General features: G+C 38.3%; 1 protein-coding gene across 1 annotated transcript in view; it reads right to left on the bottom strand.

The window, feature by feature from the left end:
- PLXNC1 (plexin C1) overlaps positions 1 to 18,868 on the bottom strand; it is a 233,316-nt gene that overhangs the window by 5,144 nt on the left and 209,304 nt on the right. The window contains 5 exon segments of the mRNA XM_052000493.1: positions 3,646 to 3,793; positions 8,551 to 8,714; positions 9,880 to 9,987; positions 14,161 to 14,192; positions 18,028 to 18,082. Of these exon segments, the coding sequence (XP_051856453.1) occupies positions 3,646 to 3,793; positions 8,551 to 8,714; positions 9,880 to 9,987; positions 14,161 to 14,192; positions 18,028 to 18,082 (507 nt within the window).

The following is an 18,868-nucleotide window of genomic DNA, read 5'->3' as shown; positions in this document are numbered from 1 at the left end:
CCTCTTTAATTATTTCCTATTTTTCCTGTATATCGCTCATTTGTTTACTTCTTGTCTCCCGTATTAGACAGTAAGCTCCTAGAGGGTAGGGACAGTCTCTTTTGCCTCTTCATTCTATTCCCAGCATTGAACCCAGTCCGTCACACAGTAGGTGCTTCATAAAAGCTTACTGATTGACTGATGTCCTCTGAGATCCCTTTTAGTCCCAAAGGAGTCATAATGATACTTGTGTAATTTTCAACAAATGACTCTACCTCTCTAGGCCTCCATTTTCCCATCTGAAGTTGAAGATCCTTGGACTAGACAAGATTGTTTTATGCTCTTAATCTGTGATCTTCTTGGCGGGGAAATTCCCTGTTCAAGGCAGATCAGGAGCTTATCTATAATTCAGTGTTTGAAAATTGTTTGGGGGACCCTGAAATTGCCTCACCCCCCTCAAAAAAATTGGAATAGTTTATTTCCTTCTCCAGCTCATTTTACAGATGAGGAAAACTGAGGCAAACAGGGTTAAATGACTTGCCCAAAGTCACACAATTAGTGTCTTGATTTAAATTCAGGTCTTTCTGACTCCAGGCCCTGTACTGTTGTGCCACCTTTTGTGGGTTATTCAGTCACATCTGATATTCTTTTTCTCCCTCTCTCTCCTCTCCCTCTCTTCTCTCTTTCTCCTCTCTCTTGTCTCTCTATTCAAGCTTCATCTTCAGTATTTGACCTTCCAACAAATGGCCTGAATTAAATTCTTTACTGACTGATGTGACCTTCTTCCTGTCCAAGGACTCCCAAAAATCTGCTCTCCAGCCCCACAATTTGAAAGCATCGATTCTATGGCACTCAGCTTTCCTTTTAGCCAGATATCACAACCCAATATTGGAAAAACCATGGCTTAGACTATACAGAGCTTTGTTGGCAAGTTGATTTAGTATTGCATCCAGACTGGCCATCGCTTTCCTTCCAAGTCTTTCATGGCTGCAGGTACCAGCCCAAGAATATAAAGTCTGGCACTACTACCCTTTCTTCTCCCTCCATTTGCCAGGAAGAGGTGGGTCCAGTTGCCATGATCTTAATGATGGTTTTGTGTGTATGTGTGTGATGTCAGAGCTTCAAACCAGCTTAAGAGGGTCATTTCTTCTTCACTTTCTGCCAACTAACATCTGCCCAAATGAGATTGTTAATAGCTCTCCTGGCAGCCTTAATTCTGACTTTTTGATTCAGCCAGTCTGACATTTTGCACAATGTACTTCATATTTAGGTTAAATAAATAAGGTGGCAATATTTAACCTTATCATACTCCCTCTCCGATCTTAAACCAATCCATCTTCCGTGTTTAGTTCTAACTGTTGCTTTGGGGCCCAAATGAGAAACAAGTCAGATGATCTGGTACTCCCATTTCTTTGAGGACATTTTATTGTGATCCACATCCCCAAAGGAACAATGTCAATGTAGTCAATGAAACAGAAGCAGATCTTTTCCCAAAACATCCTTGTTTTTTCCGTAACCCAGTGAATACTGGCAATTTGGTCTCTAGTTTCTCTTCCTCTTTGAGAGCCCGCCTGTTTCTCTGGTCATTCTTGGTTCACATATCGAGGAAGGCTACCTTTCAGACGATGTAAAACGTACACAACTGTTTGGTAACGTCATTGCCCTTCTTTAGGATTAGAATATAAACTGATCTTTTCTAATCCTGTGGCCACTGCTGAGTTTTCCAAATTTGCTGGCCTACCGAGTGCAACACTTTAACAGCACCATCTTTGGGGATTTCAAATAGCTCCTTCATTCCACTAGCATTATTGTTAGCAAGGCTTCCTGAGGTCTCCTTAACTTCATTCTCCAGGACATCTGGCTCCAGAGCAGGAACCACACCATCATGATTATCAGGGATGTTCAGATCTTTCTTGCATAGTTCTCTTCCACTTCTGTTAAATCCCTACCTTTTTTGTCTTTTATTGGGCTCATTTTCGAATGACAACATTGGGGATTTTCTTGGCAGTGTTTGCCATTTCCTTCTCCAGCTCATTTTACAAATAAGGAAACAGAGGCAATCCAGGTTGAGTGGCTTGCCCAGGGTCACACAGCTACTAAGTGTCTGGGTTCTGATTCGAATCTAAAGCCAAGTATTATTGACTTCAAGACCATTTCTAGTCCATGCAGATTAATTATTCTTACTTGGCATTTAAAGACCTTCAACGTCTGGTCTGCCCTACTTTTCCAGGCTGATTACTCATTTCCCTGTCTTACACATTCTGTGTGCCAACCAAAGTGACCTACTTACTGCTCCTCAAATATGGTATTTCATCTCCAGTGTCTGTCCTTTTGCACAGGCTGTCCTACATGCCAGTATTCCTCACTTCTATCTCTTAAAATCCCCAGCTTCCTTCAAGGCCGAACTAAACTCTACTTATTACACGAAGTCTATTCTGACCACCCCAAAGTTGGCACCCCCTGAGAAATTACATCATATATATTTTATATTTGTTTGTTTGTACCTCTGTAGTTCTCCCATCCCCACCAACAGAAAGAAAACTCTTTGAGGGAAGAGAATGCTTCATTTGCATCATCAGTGCCTTGCCCAGTTCCTGTCAATGTTTATCGAATAAATAAATAATGATGCAAGTAGCCTATCACTGTGGTTCAAAGTCAGATCCCAGGAAACTGAGTGAGCTGTGTTGAAGATAAAGTTTACCGAGAATCTAACCAATAGAATTGTATTAATCGTTCTCATTAGTATCTTCCTGTCGGCATATTAAAATGAATCAACTAGCATCCCAGCAGTTGACTCCATTCCAGACACTCCAAAAATATGACGAGAGATGAGCCAAAGCCTCCTATAAACATTTTCAGAGAATTCAACCACAGCTGTTGCTTAGGAAGTTCAAATACTTCAGGGCCCTCAGATGTCATGCAAGGTACTTTCTCCAAAGTCTGTTTTTCCCTCTTATGTTGGTAAGCTTTCTTACTTTGTGCTTTTGATCAGAGGAGGAAGTCAGAAAAACAATATTCACAATGTGTTACTAATCTGGAAAGCTGATGGTAAATAGAAATCCTAGGAAAGTTATTTTCATCAAGAAATCATTGGGTTATATTCAAATGGACATTCTTTGTTGATATTTATACCCAACAGGATTATGTGAATTTCAGAGATTTTGCTTTATTAACATCTTGAAATGCTTTTAATGTATAATTTTTCCAGAAAGTAAGAAAATCTCCAAGGTTGGAGGCCTCCCCCCTACCTCTGTTTTCTCCCCCAAATATAAATCTTCCAAATAAGGGGACAAAACCATACCTTCTGCTACTTTGGTTTTCATGATCAATCAACAAGTATATACTAAGCACCTACTATGTGCAAGAGATACAAAGATAAAAATCAAACAATCTCTACTCTCAAGGATCTTACACTATATGGAGAGGTGGGGGTTGGGGCAAAGAGTGGGGGTTGGAGTAGACAATATGTTCATATATAATTGTATTATTTTAGCAACAACAAACCAAGGTGTAAATAATAATCCACAGGCAATTTTGAATATAAATGGAATGAATACTATCCAGATGGTCTCTTTTTAGATGGTTTAAAATGTTTACAAGAAAGGCAGACTGCTTCAAACTCATAGATTACAGTATAAATACAGGAAATAGCAAGCTATGTCTCACCTTCCCCAGTTGTTGTTCCGCAAGAGAAAATGCGTCCATGAAAGCCTGGGCAATTACTGACAGACAGCTGTCTATGTGTGGCGTCTTCTTGATATCAAAGACGAACTGAGGGTTCTTCAGGATATTAACCCAGAAACGAAGAGGAAGACTGTTCCATAAAACAGGAGATTTTCTTTGTCAATAGGTTAATTCCCCAGAGACTCGTGATATGTATATCATATTCTAGAAACTGGTATTTTTACTTTTTATTGGAAGAATAAGAAGACTCTTATTCAAAGCACCATAATGCAGTGGAAAATGTGTGCCATTTGGAGGCAGAGGACCCGAGTTCAAACCCTGCTACTTAATACCCCAATGATCCCAGACAAAACACTTTACCTCACCGGACCTCAGTTTCCTCACCTGTAAATCAAAAGGGGTGGGCTAGATAACTTCTAAGGTCACTTCCAATTTCAAACCTATAATATAACCCAAAGGCTGATGACTATAATTTCCTAAGACTTAGTGGATTGAGGTATAGACAAAAGGGAGACAATTTGAAATGTGAAAGTGGCAAGACAGCATCCTCTCCGAAATGACAATAACTTACTTTAAGGTCGAGACAGTCATTCTTCACAATGAATGACCTTGTGAGGGTAGTTAATGCAAAGATTTCCTCTCCCCCTCACTCTATCTTAATGAAGAGAAAAACTGACACTCAAGGAGATAGGAAGTGGAGGTGGGGGAGTGACACAGCCATCAGGAACCTGTGATTTCTTCTATCTGCCATCACTGCCTAATGTAATTTACCTGTAACGTAAGTGTCTTAGAGAGTACCCCAATCTGCCTATTAGTACACAGCTTATAAAATCAAAAATAATGCATATATATTTCTAAAGAACTTGAAAGTGTACAAAGAGTCTTATGTACTTTCTTTTCATTTGGTTCTCACAACAACTTATGAATTATCCCTACTTCACAAATTTGGAAACTGAGGCTTGGGTATCCCAGGGAGGAGAGTCATTAGCCCGGATTCAGGAACAGAGTTCGAACCACCCGCGGACATTTATTAGCTGGGTGACCCTGGACAAAAGACTCTGCTTGCCTGTTTCCTTATCTGTAAAATGGCGGGGAGGGGAAATCAGGTAACTGTTGCATTTGGCAATCCTAGTTGTAGAGGGATTTCCACACTATGAAATCACAGGAATTTGACAGATTATAATATTATCACTGGAAAAGCACTAGACTAGGAGTCAGATTCTGAATCTGTCATTCACCAGCTGTGTCACCATGACCCACTCCCTTCCCCAGCACCACCACCTCCTTGAATATCAGGTGTAGATTACTAAAAACTAGATCTCCTTTCAGGGCAGTTGTGAGGATTCAGTGAGATAACATCTACAAGATACTTAGCATTTTGATACCTTACCCAATATTCCAAAATGGATATATAAAGATCATATTATAAAAACATTAGAAAATGAACTCTCTCACCTTTGGGTAGGAGACATAGCCTTAACCAAACAAGAGATAGAGACAATAACAAAAGATTTAATTCTGATTACAGGAAAATGAAAAGCTTCTGTATCGACAAAATTAATGTACCTAAGATAAAGGAAGTGGGAGAATGGGAAAAATCTTTGTCATGAGGCAAAATAGGCAGCAAGAATGGTAATATGTAAGAGATTTGGGAGAACAAAAGATTCAGGAAAGCATAATTGTCAAGAATGTTATAAAAATAGTATAATAGAGATTTGGTTGCAATTCAGTTGACCTGAAGAAATCAAGTCAGGTATCTATCTATCAATGGTTACAAAAGGGTAGCTTCACAGGCTCAAGCAAATACGTCATGAATGTGGTTTGCATTTCAGGGTACACAGCTCTTAAAGTCTTGAAACAGAGGCAGGATCTATGAAGTAAGGGAAGAACCAGGATGGAGTTTGGTAGCCCAGAGGGGAGGGATCAAGAAGGATCCAGCAGACACACCAGATTCCAGACCTCGCTAAAGAAATGTTAATCAACATCTCAAAGGTTGTTTAAAGATGCTCAGAAGTTGGAAGGATAGACAATGGAGGCTGATAATTCTGTCTATATCCAAACAGGATAGTCTAGGACTTGGTTATGATTGATAGCCAGATGGGGTCCTTCCTGAGAAGGGAAGAGAATAAGCTAGTTTCAAAGTCCACATCATTTGGATCAAATTTCTTTAAGTGTTTGATATTCAAAACATAAAAACAATTTATAAATATTCATAAGACAGCCATTCCTTAGTGGATGAACGCTCAAAGGATATAAACAAATAACCGTCAAAAGAAGAATTACAAAGTCTTCATAGGCACAAGAAAGAGTGGTCCAAACCATCAGTAATAAGAAATGCCAATCACAGCAAGCCTGAGATTTCAGCTCTCATTCTGCAAATTGGCAAAGATGACCACAAAAGGCAATGCTCAATGTTGGAGAAGTGGTAGGATACACTTGCGTTAGGTACACTACTACACAGTTAATGTAGTGGTGAAATGGTACAACCATTTTGGAAAGCAATTTGAAATTATTAATAAAATGACTAAAATATTCCTTTACTAGGATTATACTTCAAGAAAGCCATTGATGAGAAGAAAGTCCCTATAGACAACAACATATTTACAGCAGCACTCTGGGGGATAGTAAAGAATTGGAAACAAAGTAGATGTCCATTGACTGGAGGATGGTCAAACAAATTGTGACATGTGGATGTAACAATACTACTGGGCTCTAAGAAATGATGCATGGGATACATAGAAACATGGAAAGATTTATACTAAGTGATGCAGAGTGAAGTAAGCAAAGCCAAGAAAACATTACATAAATTATAACACTATAAGTAGAAAGACCAAGTACCCACCAGAAAATCAGAAGTGTATAAGCAAAATTATTCATTATTAAGCAGATTCCTTTTTGTGAGTTGGGAAGTCCATATTACACATGACTTTTTCAATGGATCAATTGTGATGATTTAACGTCTTTCATTAAAAAAAAAAGTAAAGACAAGTAAGAGACACCACCCCCCTTCCTTCCCTCCCCACCCCTGCCAAGAAAAAGCTTATTTTCTAGCAGAAGACAGAATAAGATACAAAACAAATAAGATGACAGATGTCATAAGAAAGATCTACAGTAATTACTGCATGGGGTTCTGGACAGGGAAAGATCGGTACTTCATTAGAGGAATCAGGAGTGTCAAAAGAATCAGTTCCTGCCCAATTTTATTTGCTTGTCTCCCTCATTAATATTGGTAGTTTCTTGAAAACAGAACCTGCTTTTTGCCTTTCACAATGCACATAGTAGACACAATAAATGTCCTTGTATCCTCAGGACATACTAAAATAGTCTGTGGATGGACTGACTGATTTATCTGGCAGTGATTTGCATTAATATAAAAAATAACGGATTTCAAAGTTACATCATTTGCATAAAATTTAAGTGTTTAATAAATTTGCACAAAATAAAAAATATAAATATAATAATTTTGCAATAATAAATATGAATTATTTGGCAATTATGTGGATTAAAAAGGAAACAGATTGAAGACCAAGAGACTCATTAGGAATCTTTTGCACTAATGCAGGTGAAAGGCGACTAGAGTCTGAATTCTTATGGAAAGGAAAGGCAAAGCTGTGGGAATGATGATTGGGAGGAGACCAAATCTGCAGTTTTGGAATAGACTAAACAACTAAGAGTAGTCATACTAAGAGCATGACACTTCCCCGCCAACCCCGCCAAGGAAAAAATGTTGATCAAAAGATCTTAGGATCCCAGATTTAAGATGGGAAAGGATCTTATTTAATCTAATCAACTTATTTTACAGATAAGAGAAGTGAGTTTTGGAGAAGGGAAAGAAGGAAAGACTTGGAGGTAGGAGAGATATTCAAATTCCACCTCCCACATTTAGAGGCCAGTTATGTGGCAATGGGCAAGTCACAAAGTCGGTCTATAAATTTTATCAAGCACCTACCATGTGCAAGGAACCACATTATAGTTTCCTTTGGCTGGTTCGTCATCTACAAAATGTAGATTACTTAGAGGATCTCATTTAAAGGGTTGTGATAAAGATAAAATGTAAGAATTGATTTATTTTATAAGAAGAAGAAGAATTAATAACACATAGCATTTTAAGGTTGGCAAAGGGTTTTATACATTTTATTTTTGCAATCTTTATAATAATCCTGGGATTATTATATATTCCCATTTTATAGATAATAAAACTGAGGTTAAGTGACTTGTCCCTATTATGTTTCTGAGGCTAGATCTGAACTCAGGTTTTCTTGACTCCAGGCCCAGCATTGTATCCTCTGTGCCATCTACAAGACTTACCTAGGATACACAGTAAATGAAAGGCAGAGCCAGAATTGGAATCTAGATTCTGCATCTTTTACCAGTCATACCATTCTGGTTTCTTCCCATAAAGGGGGTGGCCACTAAAATGATGAGATGAAGTCAGTCTATCACCATGGCAGGATATCTTAACTGTGCAATAAAGGTCCCACCCAGTTCTATGGGATCACAAAGAAGGAGCAGTCCATGGTGGCTGGAGACAAGGAGATGGCACAGAAGGCTTCATTTCATGGGGGAAGTGACACCTGAACTAGAATGATGGACTGCTTTCCTGTCCAACCCAGAAGATTCTCTGTCCTAGAGGGAGTGAGGAAGAAAATGTCCTTTCAAAATTACAGGCTTTCTCTATCTTTATTTGATTTTCAGGAATCCTAAGAAAGAAATTACAGAGGGTATTTTTATTGTTTTCGAGACTTTGATAAAGAAGTCTTAAACGTGCTGTCAGATGGCTAAATCTTCTATTAACCTCTTCTGTCCTTTCTTCTCATTAATATGCTCTCCAAGGTTTTTATAAACAGTCAGTGAAGCTACACATTCTTCCCCATCTCCTCCGCTTACCTGTTTGTTTTCCAAATATGTACAACATCAGGATCTGTAATTTTTTTATTCTCAGCCTGGGCATCCAAAAAATCAAAGAAGTATTTGATGGCAAACGGGGCTTTGCTGTTGGGCAAACTCCAGATGCTTCGGAAAAGTTTTTCCAAGACAGAGTGAATGGCCACCTGAAAGAAGGGAGGAGACCAGGTTGTTCTCTATGAAGCAACATAAACCACCGGCAAAATCCATACTGGGCAAAATGAAGAAACAGATTCTGAAGGGAAAGGGAATCAAAGTAGACAAGATCCACAGCTGGGAGGGCAAAATGTTGGCATGTGGGGGCTCTGGATTCAGATCTGGTTTGAGCAAAATAATAAACCCCTGCTTAACAGCAAAATTGTTTAGTCAGTTGCGAAGTGGGAGGACTTAAGACTTTCCAGATAAATACAAGTGCCCAATTGAGATGACAACCTTATTGGAAGGATGCTTGGTCCTCATTAATGATATCCAGGTGGGAAAAAGTCAAGTGGGAATGGGAGAGTCTGACAGTTTCCCCTCTTGTTGCATCTATCCTCAGTCTGGGGCCTTAATTTGTCCTTCTGAACCATGTGAATACTATACAAAAGCTACAGAGGACATAACTATCCAAGACAGCCGACTACTGCTGTTCTCTGTGCACTAACCAAATCTACTGGGTTCTAAACAAATCCAGTTCTGTAATCTGGAACAGCATGGTCACTAAGTTTACAGCCACTGGGCCCAATGTAGATAATAATATTTTTCTAGGCTTATTTTAGGAGGGAAATAATCCAGCATGTCTGTTCATTCTACCAAAAGCCAGATAAGTTGAATTGGCTACAGATTTGGCATCCTACCAGTTTTCACATCCAGCGCTATCCATGATGTGAACAGAATTCTTAATTTCATGTTTTTTAAAGGCAGCCTCAGAATCCAGGTTTATATCTGCTGACCCTTCTACTGCTTTCTTGTTTTGAGTACAGGGAAGGAGTTTTGTTTCTCGTCCAAAATAATCAGTTAACAAAGAAGGATAATTAGATCATCAAATTAAAAAAAACAAAAAAACAAAATGCTACAAACTGTAGGGGATGGACCAGGGAACAATAGGAAAATCCCATTTTAATACACTACTGTATGAATTGGTTATTTCTGCAATTGACTTGTTTTTAAAGGAAAATAAGAAAAAAGCAATATATACAATTTGAGCTTTCATCTTGCTTTGCTATAAGTTGCTAGGGATTTGTAACATTTTCACACATCAGTGAAAATTAAGTCAAATACATCATAAGCCTCTTGGTAGAAGTAAAAGCACTCCCAGGATGCTTAATATACCTTGGTTGACAGCAGCTTTGTTAAATACATTTCCTTTACTTTAAACTTGTGCTTCCCTCGGTGTCTCTTGCCTTGGACATCTTGGAATGCTTCTGAGTCTGGTAAAATCTATGGAAAAAAGACTAGAAGGGTTAAACCCAAGTGGTCATTCACTCTTTAAAATAAAAAATAAACAAACATAATAATGCTGTTTGTCTTTATATTATCTATAGTTCCCAGCTGATCCCTCCCCACTCTCCAATCCAGAGAATTACTTAACAAAGAATAAAAAGATAAATTGAGAAAAAAGCAGGTGAGCAATTAACCAGCCAGCCCATTAAAAAAAAAAAAGTCTGATATTAAATGTAGGCTTCCATTCCCAAAGTCTCCCTTCTCTCCAAAAAAATGCAGTGGCCATAGGAAAGGGACAGGAGTAAGGAGGTGGGAGGGGAGAGCTCCCTTTGGGGACTAGTTTAAACATAATTGCACAGCATTCAGTTTCCATTGTTGATGGGTTTTTTTTTTTTTTCCATCTTATATTACAGCAGTTGCTGTGCATATCATTTCCTTGGTTTTGCTTACTTTATTATTCATATAAGTCTCTCTTTGTTTCCCTGTATTCATCATATTCATTGTTTCTCAAGACCCAGGAATAGACCATTACATTCATCAGTTGTTTAGCCATTTCCTAATCAATGGGCATCTACTTTGTTTTCAATTCTTTGCTGTGACAAAAAAGAAGGAATAATGATACTTATGCTTCCTAGAAAAGAAATGGAAATCTGGGAATTGTCTAATAGGCATCCAAGGAATTAGGAGAAAGTAGATTTCACAGAATTCAATAAAAAGGTAGGTGGGATTCCATGAACCAAAATTCTCTAGAGAATGTCACCCTAGGAAATATAAAAAACTTTCAAAAGTGAAATTCCAAAGACACAAAAAAGAAACCTCAAAGAGGGAAAGAAAAAGTTACGTATAGAGAATGATGTGGTTGCATAGGGAACTCACCAAGTAAATGAAAACAGAAACATCAATCTTCTCAGCAGAGGATGAATATAAATGCATAGCACCACGTTGCCGGAAAAGTTCTAAAGAGTATATAGTTAACTGAAGCTCGCAAGGAAAGCTCAACATAAAAGATGAGAGATTTTTGTTATAGTGAGGAAAAAAGGCAGCTACAAAAGGGAATAGGAGCACTATTCAGGATGGATGGATGGAAGGATTATAGCTGATGACTGAGAGCTGTTCAATCTTTATTTGCTTCTGTTTCTTCTCCCAGGGAGAATAATCTTTGGATTAGAAAGAACAGAAGAAAAATGGCTAATAACCAAGATAAGAGAAAGTAAGCTGCCCTTGCTGAGTTCAAATCACTTAGCCTAGATGAACTACATCCCAGGGTACCGAAAATTGGCAGATGGGATTGCTGAGCCATTGTCAATGATCTATGAGGGACCATGGTGAACTGGAGAGGAACGGCGGGATTATACAAAGCAAATGTTCTCCTGATCCTCAAAAAAGGGAAAAGAAAGAAGCATGTGAGCTATTGGCCAGTGAGGCTGTCTTTGATTTTTGGCAAAATTCTAGAATGTATTCAAAGGGACTGTTAGTGAACATTTAGAGAAAGCAGCAGCAATCACAAGTGATATGACTGGCAAAAAGAGAAAACACGCCACATTAACCTGCTTCCCTTTTGTGATAGGGATGAGAATGTTTTAGATGTAATCTTTCTAGATTTTACCCAGAGTTTGATCAAGTTTCTTATGTATTTTGTGGGGAAGATGAAAAGATTTGGATAAAATTATGTAATTCAGTAGATTTGGAACAGGTTGCATGGGGAAACCCACAATGAAATCATTAATGATTTGATGCCTTCTTGGAAGGATGTCTCCAATGTAGTTACTAAAGGAACTATGACCCTATGTTGTTTTGTATTTTTAGAAGAGGCTTAGGTAAAAGCATTGATAGTATGCTTATCAAGTCTGCAAATGAGACAAATCTGTAAGACTGACTAATATTCTAGGTGACAGAATCAAGTCTTAGGAAAATGGGCTTAGGCTACAAAATGAAATTTGATAGGAAAAAAAAAGCAAAAACTTACACTTAGGTTTAAAAAAACAAACTGCCAGAATACAAGATAGTAGAAATGTCACCAGATAGTATTTCATCTTACAAAAGATTTAGGGGATTTAATGGGCTGCAAACTGAATGAGTGAGGAGAGCAATATGGCAGCCAAGAAAGCCAACGTAATCTTAGGCTATAGCAAAACAGGTATTGATTGTATCTTGCAGGTGAAAAGGCCCACTCTTGCCCTCCCAAAGCTGGACATTTTTTCTGGCTATCTTCCATGTCTGGAGCTCTTTCCCATTTCATACCCACCGCTTAGCTTTCTTCAAATCCCAGCTAAAATCTAGCCTTTTACAGAGAGCCTTTCCCATTCCCTCTTGATTCTAGTGCCTTCTGTTGAGTATGTCTATCATGCATGTAGCTTGTCTGTACATAGTTGTTTGCATGTTGTTCCTCCCCTCCTCCCCCCTTAATTCCTGATTAGTTTTAGAAAGCAGGGATTATTTTTTGTCTTCCTTTGTAAACATGGTGCTTAGCACAATGCCTGACACACAGTAGGCACTGAATCACTGTTCAGTGGTCAGCCTACATTGGGCACATTGTGCTTGGTTCTGGGTTCTACTACATTTTAGGAAGGATGTGGATATTTGGCAAAGGATCAGAAGGGAGCAAACATGAATGGAGAAGAGCCTTGGATTTGGGGCACAAGAAGATCCATAGAAACCTGAAGAAGCTGAGCTTTGATAAGACTCTAGTGGATTTTTTTCCCTTCTTCATCTCCAATTCTAAGGATCCTTTAGCTTCCTTCTATCGCTCAACTCAAGTACCACCTCTAACAAAAGGCCTTACTTGAGCTCTGTAGTACTCAAAATATTTTGTATAGAATTATTTATTTTATTTGTGTTCAGGCCATATCCTCCAAATTAGAATGTAAGCTTCTCAAGAACAAAAAGACTTTTGTTCTTGTGTTTGTATCTTTAGTCCTACTTGAATTGAATTAAGAGGATGTGATAGTTGTCTGCAAATCTTTGAGAGGCTGCCCTGATTGATAAATTTCATTCTGTCTGGCCTGAGGGAGAATTCAGATCAGAGAATAGAAGATGCAGAGGGACAAATTTAGATGTGACAGAAGAAAAGCTTTCCAATAATTAAAGCTATTCCCAAATGGAATAGCTTGCTAAGTATGGAAGTGAATTCATGCTCCAAGGAGGCCTTCAAACAGATCATTTGATGATTATAGGTCCGAGTTTGAATCTCAGTTCTGCCTCTTGGTACCTTTGTGCCCGTGGACATGTCATTTGAGTTTCAACTTCCTTATCTGAATACAGGGAAATTGGACTGGAGGAGCCCTAAGGTTTCTTCTTAGATCTCTACAGATCTCTAGGGGTGTTTCCCCATCTGTAAAATGGCAGGGGAGTGAATTAGCAGATCTCTAGGTGCCTTATAATTTCTCTGATCTTTTTATCTTTTTTTGAAAGTAAAAACAAGAAAAAATGCTTATTAAACATCTGTTATATACTGAAGGTTCTCTTGGCATTAAAGAAACAGGAAGTTTAAAAGAGCATGATTTTACTTCACCTGTGTTTTCTCAAGTGTGGTTGGTTAGTGATGGGGAAGGAGGAAGGGAGAGAATCTGGTACTCAAAGTTTTAAAAACAAATTTAAAAGGTATTTTACTTATTAACTGGGGAAAAATGAAATATTAAAAAAAAAAAAAAAAACATGATTCCTATCCTTATGGAGTTTATAAGCTAACAGACCTAGCAGGAACCATGTTTGAGAATTCTGTTTGGATCACAGATGTCTACATCTACAACATGTACATGTCTACAACTCTAGGTGGGCTTCCTTTATAATTTTATGTATTTTATTTTATACATTTTAAAACATTTCTCTGAGAAGGGAGCCATAGACTTTAGATTACCAAAGGGGTCTAGGACACAAAAAAGGAGAACCTCTGATTTAGCCCAAACTATACTTTTTTCAGATGGGGAAGCAAGTTCATGGAGGTGAAAATGACTATTTAAGTCACACAGCTAGCTGACTGGCAGAATAAGAATTCAAGGCCAAACACCCATGACCACAAATCCAACATTCTTTTTTATACCACCTGGAATCTTTTATATTTCCATCAGCTACCAGCACATGGCAAGCCCTTCAATATATTTTTTTTAAATAAATGAACAATTGAAGAAGGTATCTGATTCAAGAGTAAGCACAGATGACTCGTCAACTCACCAAATGACAATGATGTTCGGAGTATTCCACATCTGAAAGACAACAAAGAAAGGAAGAAAACAAATCATTAAATAAAGTTACTGACCAATAGGCTAGCTCAGAAGTGACCAACCATTGCAAACAGAAGACCTGATCATTCTAGGTGTCCATAAGATTCCATACCAACAAAAACTCTTCCTTTTCAGGCACATAAAAGGCTTTTTTCCCTTATAAAAATGCAATAAAACTTTGCGTGTCACTGTGTGGGCAGTCTTCTCCAACATTCTTGTCTTTCCCTATACTTAACTTGGGTAAATTAATGCAGGTTAATTCATACTGAACTTAGAAATGAATTAATACTCATTGTAAAAGACTTAATAATAATAGTTAACATTTATATTTTACTTGCTCATTTTCAGTCATGTCTGACTCTGTGACCCCATTTGGGGTTTTCTTGGCAAAAATACTGGAGTGGTTTATCATTTCCTTCTCCAGTTCATTTTACAGATGAGGAACCTGTGGCAAACAAGATTAAGTGACTTGCCTAGAGGTCACATGTCCATGGCTGAGTCAAGATTTGAACTCGTCTTCCCAATTCCAGCTTAGCAGTGCACCACCTGCCAGCTACCCTACTTTTAAGAAAAGTTTCATGGAAATTCATTTGTAGGAAGCTTTCTTAAATGTAGCTAAATGTCTTTCTGAACTTTTAAGTCCTCAGAAGAGATGCTGCCAGAGAATGACCTTCCTTTTATTATGTGCCAGTGAACAAACTTAGTCATGGGACTACAGATTTAGAGCTAATAGAGAGTGACCTTAGAGGTCATTCAATACTGAGATGCTGTGTTCAGAATGCAAGCAACCCATACACCTGCCCAATGTCGCCTGATTCAAATATAATTAGAAAATGTTTAACAAAATAAAATATATGATATAGATAATGTTAATCTGTGGGTTTTCTAAGTCAGTACAAGGTCCACAGGGATCTGTTTCTATCTGACTTTGACACCCCTGATCTAATCCCACGTCTTCATTTTAGGCTTTAAGTGATTTGCCTGAGCTCATAAGAAAATAACAGATTTGAATCCAGCTCCTCTGACTGAAGTCAGTGACTTTTTCCACTGTACCAGCAGCTCCTTTATTTCTCCCTAAAGAACCCAATATATGAGACAGCCCTGGTTTGGAAGTCCACATATTTGCAATGATCCGATATATAGGTATGATTTCCTTCCCCTTTCTAGGACCTGCATTTTAAGGCTGTTTTTAGTGAAAAAGACAGAATATCTGAAGTATATCCATATAGGGCTTCAATAATTGAGGATTTTATTAAGAAGAAAATCCAACAAACAGCATTTTGTAGGGGACAGATGAGTCTTAGCTGGAATATATCGGTTCTAAAGGGGAAAAAAATCGGGGAGGGATGTAGACTGAGTGTGTTAGCATTGGATTGGGGGAAGAGCTGTATTAGCCACAGGCAAGTCCCTTAATTTTCTTAAGCATGCTTGTTCATCTCTAAAATGAGGGGTTGGGACTAAACCAAGGCTTCTTCCCCCTCACACCAGGTGGCAAGATGAACAGCAAGCTGGCCACAGAGTCAGGAACACCTAGGTTTAAGTCCCACCCCTGGCACAGTGGAAAGTTTCTTCATTGTGTCAATGAATAGGGGTCTAGTTAGTATCATTGCTTATGACCTAGAGGATTCTGAATCTTGTGGCCACATGGAGCCTTCCGGCCTGAGTGCAGGAGAGCAGAGATATAGAGTGGTGGGAGAGAGTGGCGCATTCCATTTCTTGGGAATCTCAGAAATATTATTGTATTTTCCCAAGTGGAAATCCCACAACTGCCCAAGGAGATTATCTGGTTTATTCAGAAGTCAAGAGGTCTCTAAAATTATCTGCATTCTTCCTACTCTGATCACTAGAATAACTTCCAGCATCCTCTTAAAAACAAAACAAACAATCCTTGGGGGAAAAAATACTCAGAAGTGTATAGAATCAAGAGAACATTGTACACAGCAACAAGATTATGTGATGGATCAGCAATGATGGCCGTGGCTCTTTTCAACAAGGAGATGACAGGCCAATTCCAACAGACTTGTGATGAAGAGAGCCATCTGCATTCAGAAAGGGGACTGTGGAGATTGAATGTGGAGTACAACATAGTATTTGCACTTTTTTTTGTTATTGTTGGTTTGTTTGCTTTTTTCTTTCTTTTTTCCTTTTTGATCTGATTTTTCTTGTGCAATATGATAAATATGGAAATAAGTTTAGAAGAACTTTACATGTATAACCTATATTGGATTACTTGCTGTCTAGGAGAGGAGGTGGGGGGAGGAAGGGAGAAAAATTTGGAAAACGAGTTTTTGCAAGGTTCAATGTTGAAAACTATCTTTGCATGTATTTTGAAAATAAAAAGCTATTTTTTAAAAAGTGAAAAAATATACCCAAAGGAAGCTAGATCTAAGATTTCAGCTTGAGGATGGTCCTGATGAAGCAGCATAGCAAAGTGATTAGAGATGACCACTGAGTTAAGTCCTACCTGTCACTTACTGTGTGTGAGTCTGGGCAAGTCCCCTCTCTGGAAACAAGTAACTGTCCAAATGGTAACCAGCATTTGTAGAAGGAGTGCTTTCATTGGGAGTTCCCAGAATCAATGAAATTATAGCAAATTGGATAATATTGATAATGATTCTCAAAGAGGTGCCATGGAGGCTAGTGAGCCAACCACCTTCAAAATCAGAAAGAGTTCGGGATCTGCTTCCGATTCATTCTGGCTATGTTTCCCTGAGCAAAACCCTTAAACTCTCAGTGCTCCAGGCAACACTTAAGCCATGGATTGAAAATGAGATTCTGAGCTGCAGTAGTAGAAGGAGCATCCCCACTGGGAGCTCCCTATCCTAATGAAATCATAGATCTGTTTGTTTGTTTTTTCCTAAGGGAAAGAAAATAAAAAGAAGAGGAAGAGGAGGAAGGGGAAAAGAAAAGAATGAAGGGAAAGGAGAAGGGAGAGAGTGGGAGGAGAAAGAGGAAGAAGAAAAAAAGAAGATGAGTGGAGGAAAAAGAAGAGGGAAAGGTGAGGAAATAAGAGGAGAGAGAGAAAGGAAGAAAAATAGGGGAGGAGAGGAGAAAAGAAGGGAAAGAAGAGGGAGAAAAGTGAAGAGGGAAAAGGGAGGAGGAAACCAGAGAAAAGAAAGAGAAAATAAGGGGGGAAAGGAAGAGAGAAGAGGAAAGGAGCTAAGAGGTATTTTCCTTGGCAATTTCTTGAAGGAAATTGCAACAGATGAAGTGTTGAATAGAGTAAGGAGTGTTTGAATTTAAATCCTTTTCAGACATTTAATAGCTCTTTATTTAACCTTTCTCTGCCTCAGTTTTCTGATCTATAAAATGTAGATAATAATACTTCACAGGATTGAGAGGATCTATATGATATGCAATATATAAAGTACTTTGCAAACCTGAAAGCATCATATAAAGACTCAATAATAGTGGTAGTAGCAGCAGTAGCAGTAGTAGTTGTGGTAGTATAGTAATAGTAGAAGTAATGGTGGTAGTACTCATACTTCCCCCATTACTCCTACAAATGTTATTGCTACTCTTCTTACAGCTGCTGTTACTACTACTACTACTACTACTACTATTGATGCTACTATTACTGCTGCTGCTAATACCACTATAACTATCTTTTCACTTTAAATTGAGTTATAATTTCAGTTTTTCTTTTGGTCTCATTTCCCAGATTTTCTTGGATGCAGAAAAAAGCCCATGTGACCTGCCTAGAGATTCACAGACTTGCACAGTAACAGCAGAACCCTCACTCTGGGGACAGTCCACGTGGGACTGGGGAGAACAGTTGTTTCTTGAAATCAGAAAGGAACCCAGCTGCCTCTGTTACCTGATGTAAAGTTTGATAGCTTCTTGAAGACACTGATAGTTGATCCATTTGAAATCTGAAAGCAAAAAGATAAGAGATGGCTCAGTATATACATTCTGGAAAAAAAAATCTGAGAATCCCAGAGCTAAATGGGCCCTAAGAAGAAGCCAGGGCCAGGGGACTCCTGGAGGGCAGATTCAGTTTGGTGATACTTTGACATTTGCAAGCCCCATGCTTATTGAACATATGACCCAATTTGAATTGGATTACTTTTCTTCTGTGAGGTAAGGCTATTTCTAAATCATCCTAGACAAATAGTTATCTACCTTTAAAAAAAATTATGGGGAAAAATACCTCTTTCTTCATTCTTATATGAAGTCATCTACCTACATCTAAAGCAGGGTTCTTAACTTGGGGTCCACAGATTTTCAGGGAGTCCATATACTAGAGAGACAAAAGAAATGGCATTTTCAAGCCCAGTACAATGGGCTTCCTTCTTAATGCTATGTATTTTATTGAGAAATTTAAAAACAAGATTCTGAGAAGGATGGTCCTTACACAAATAAAGAAAAAATAAAGGGTGAACAATTTCAGTCTAAAGGGGCAAAACTCGTACGATGTCTGAGGCTTAAGAAAAGCTGTGGTGGCTGAAAATTGCATTTAAAGTTGCTAGAATTCTATAATAGAAATTTCAAAAAGGCGAGGGCTTCTAGGCAGCGTATATGAATGGAAGAGAAAAGAAATATTCCATGTCTTGGCAAAACTCAATTACTTCAAGTTGACTCTTAATTAAGTGCTACTAAAGTGTCAACAGGCTAGGTAGTGGAAAAACAAGCCTTTGTTGGGAAGAAATGAAATCTCC

This window comes from Antechinus flavipes, chromosome 5, assembly GCF_016432865.1.
Source record: "Antechinus flavipes isolate AdamAnt ecotype Samford, QLD, Australia chromosome 5, AdamAnt_v2, whole genome shotgun sequence".
NCBI lineage: Eukaryota > Metazoa > Chordata > Mammalia > Dasyuromorphia > Dasyuridae > Antechinus > Antechinus flavipes.
Note: the sequence above shows the minus strand (reverse complement) of the source record. Positions and strands in the feature narration are given on the sequence as shown.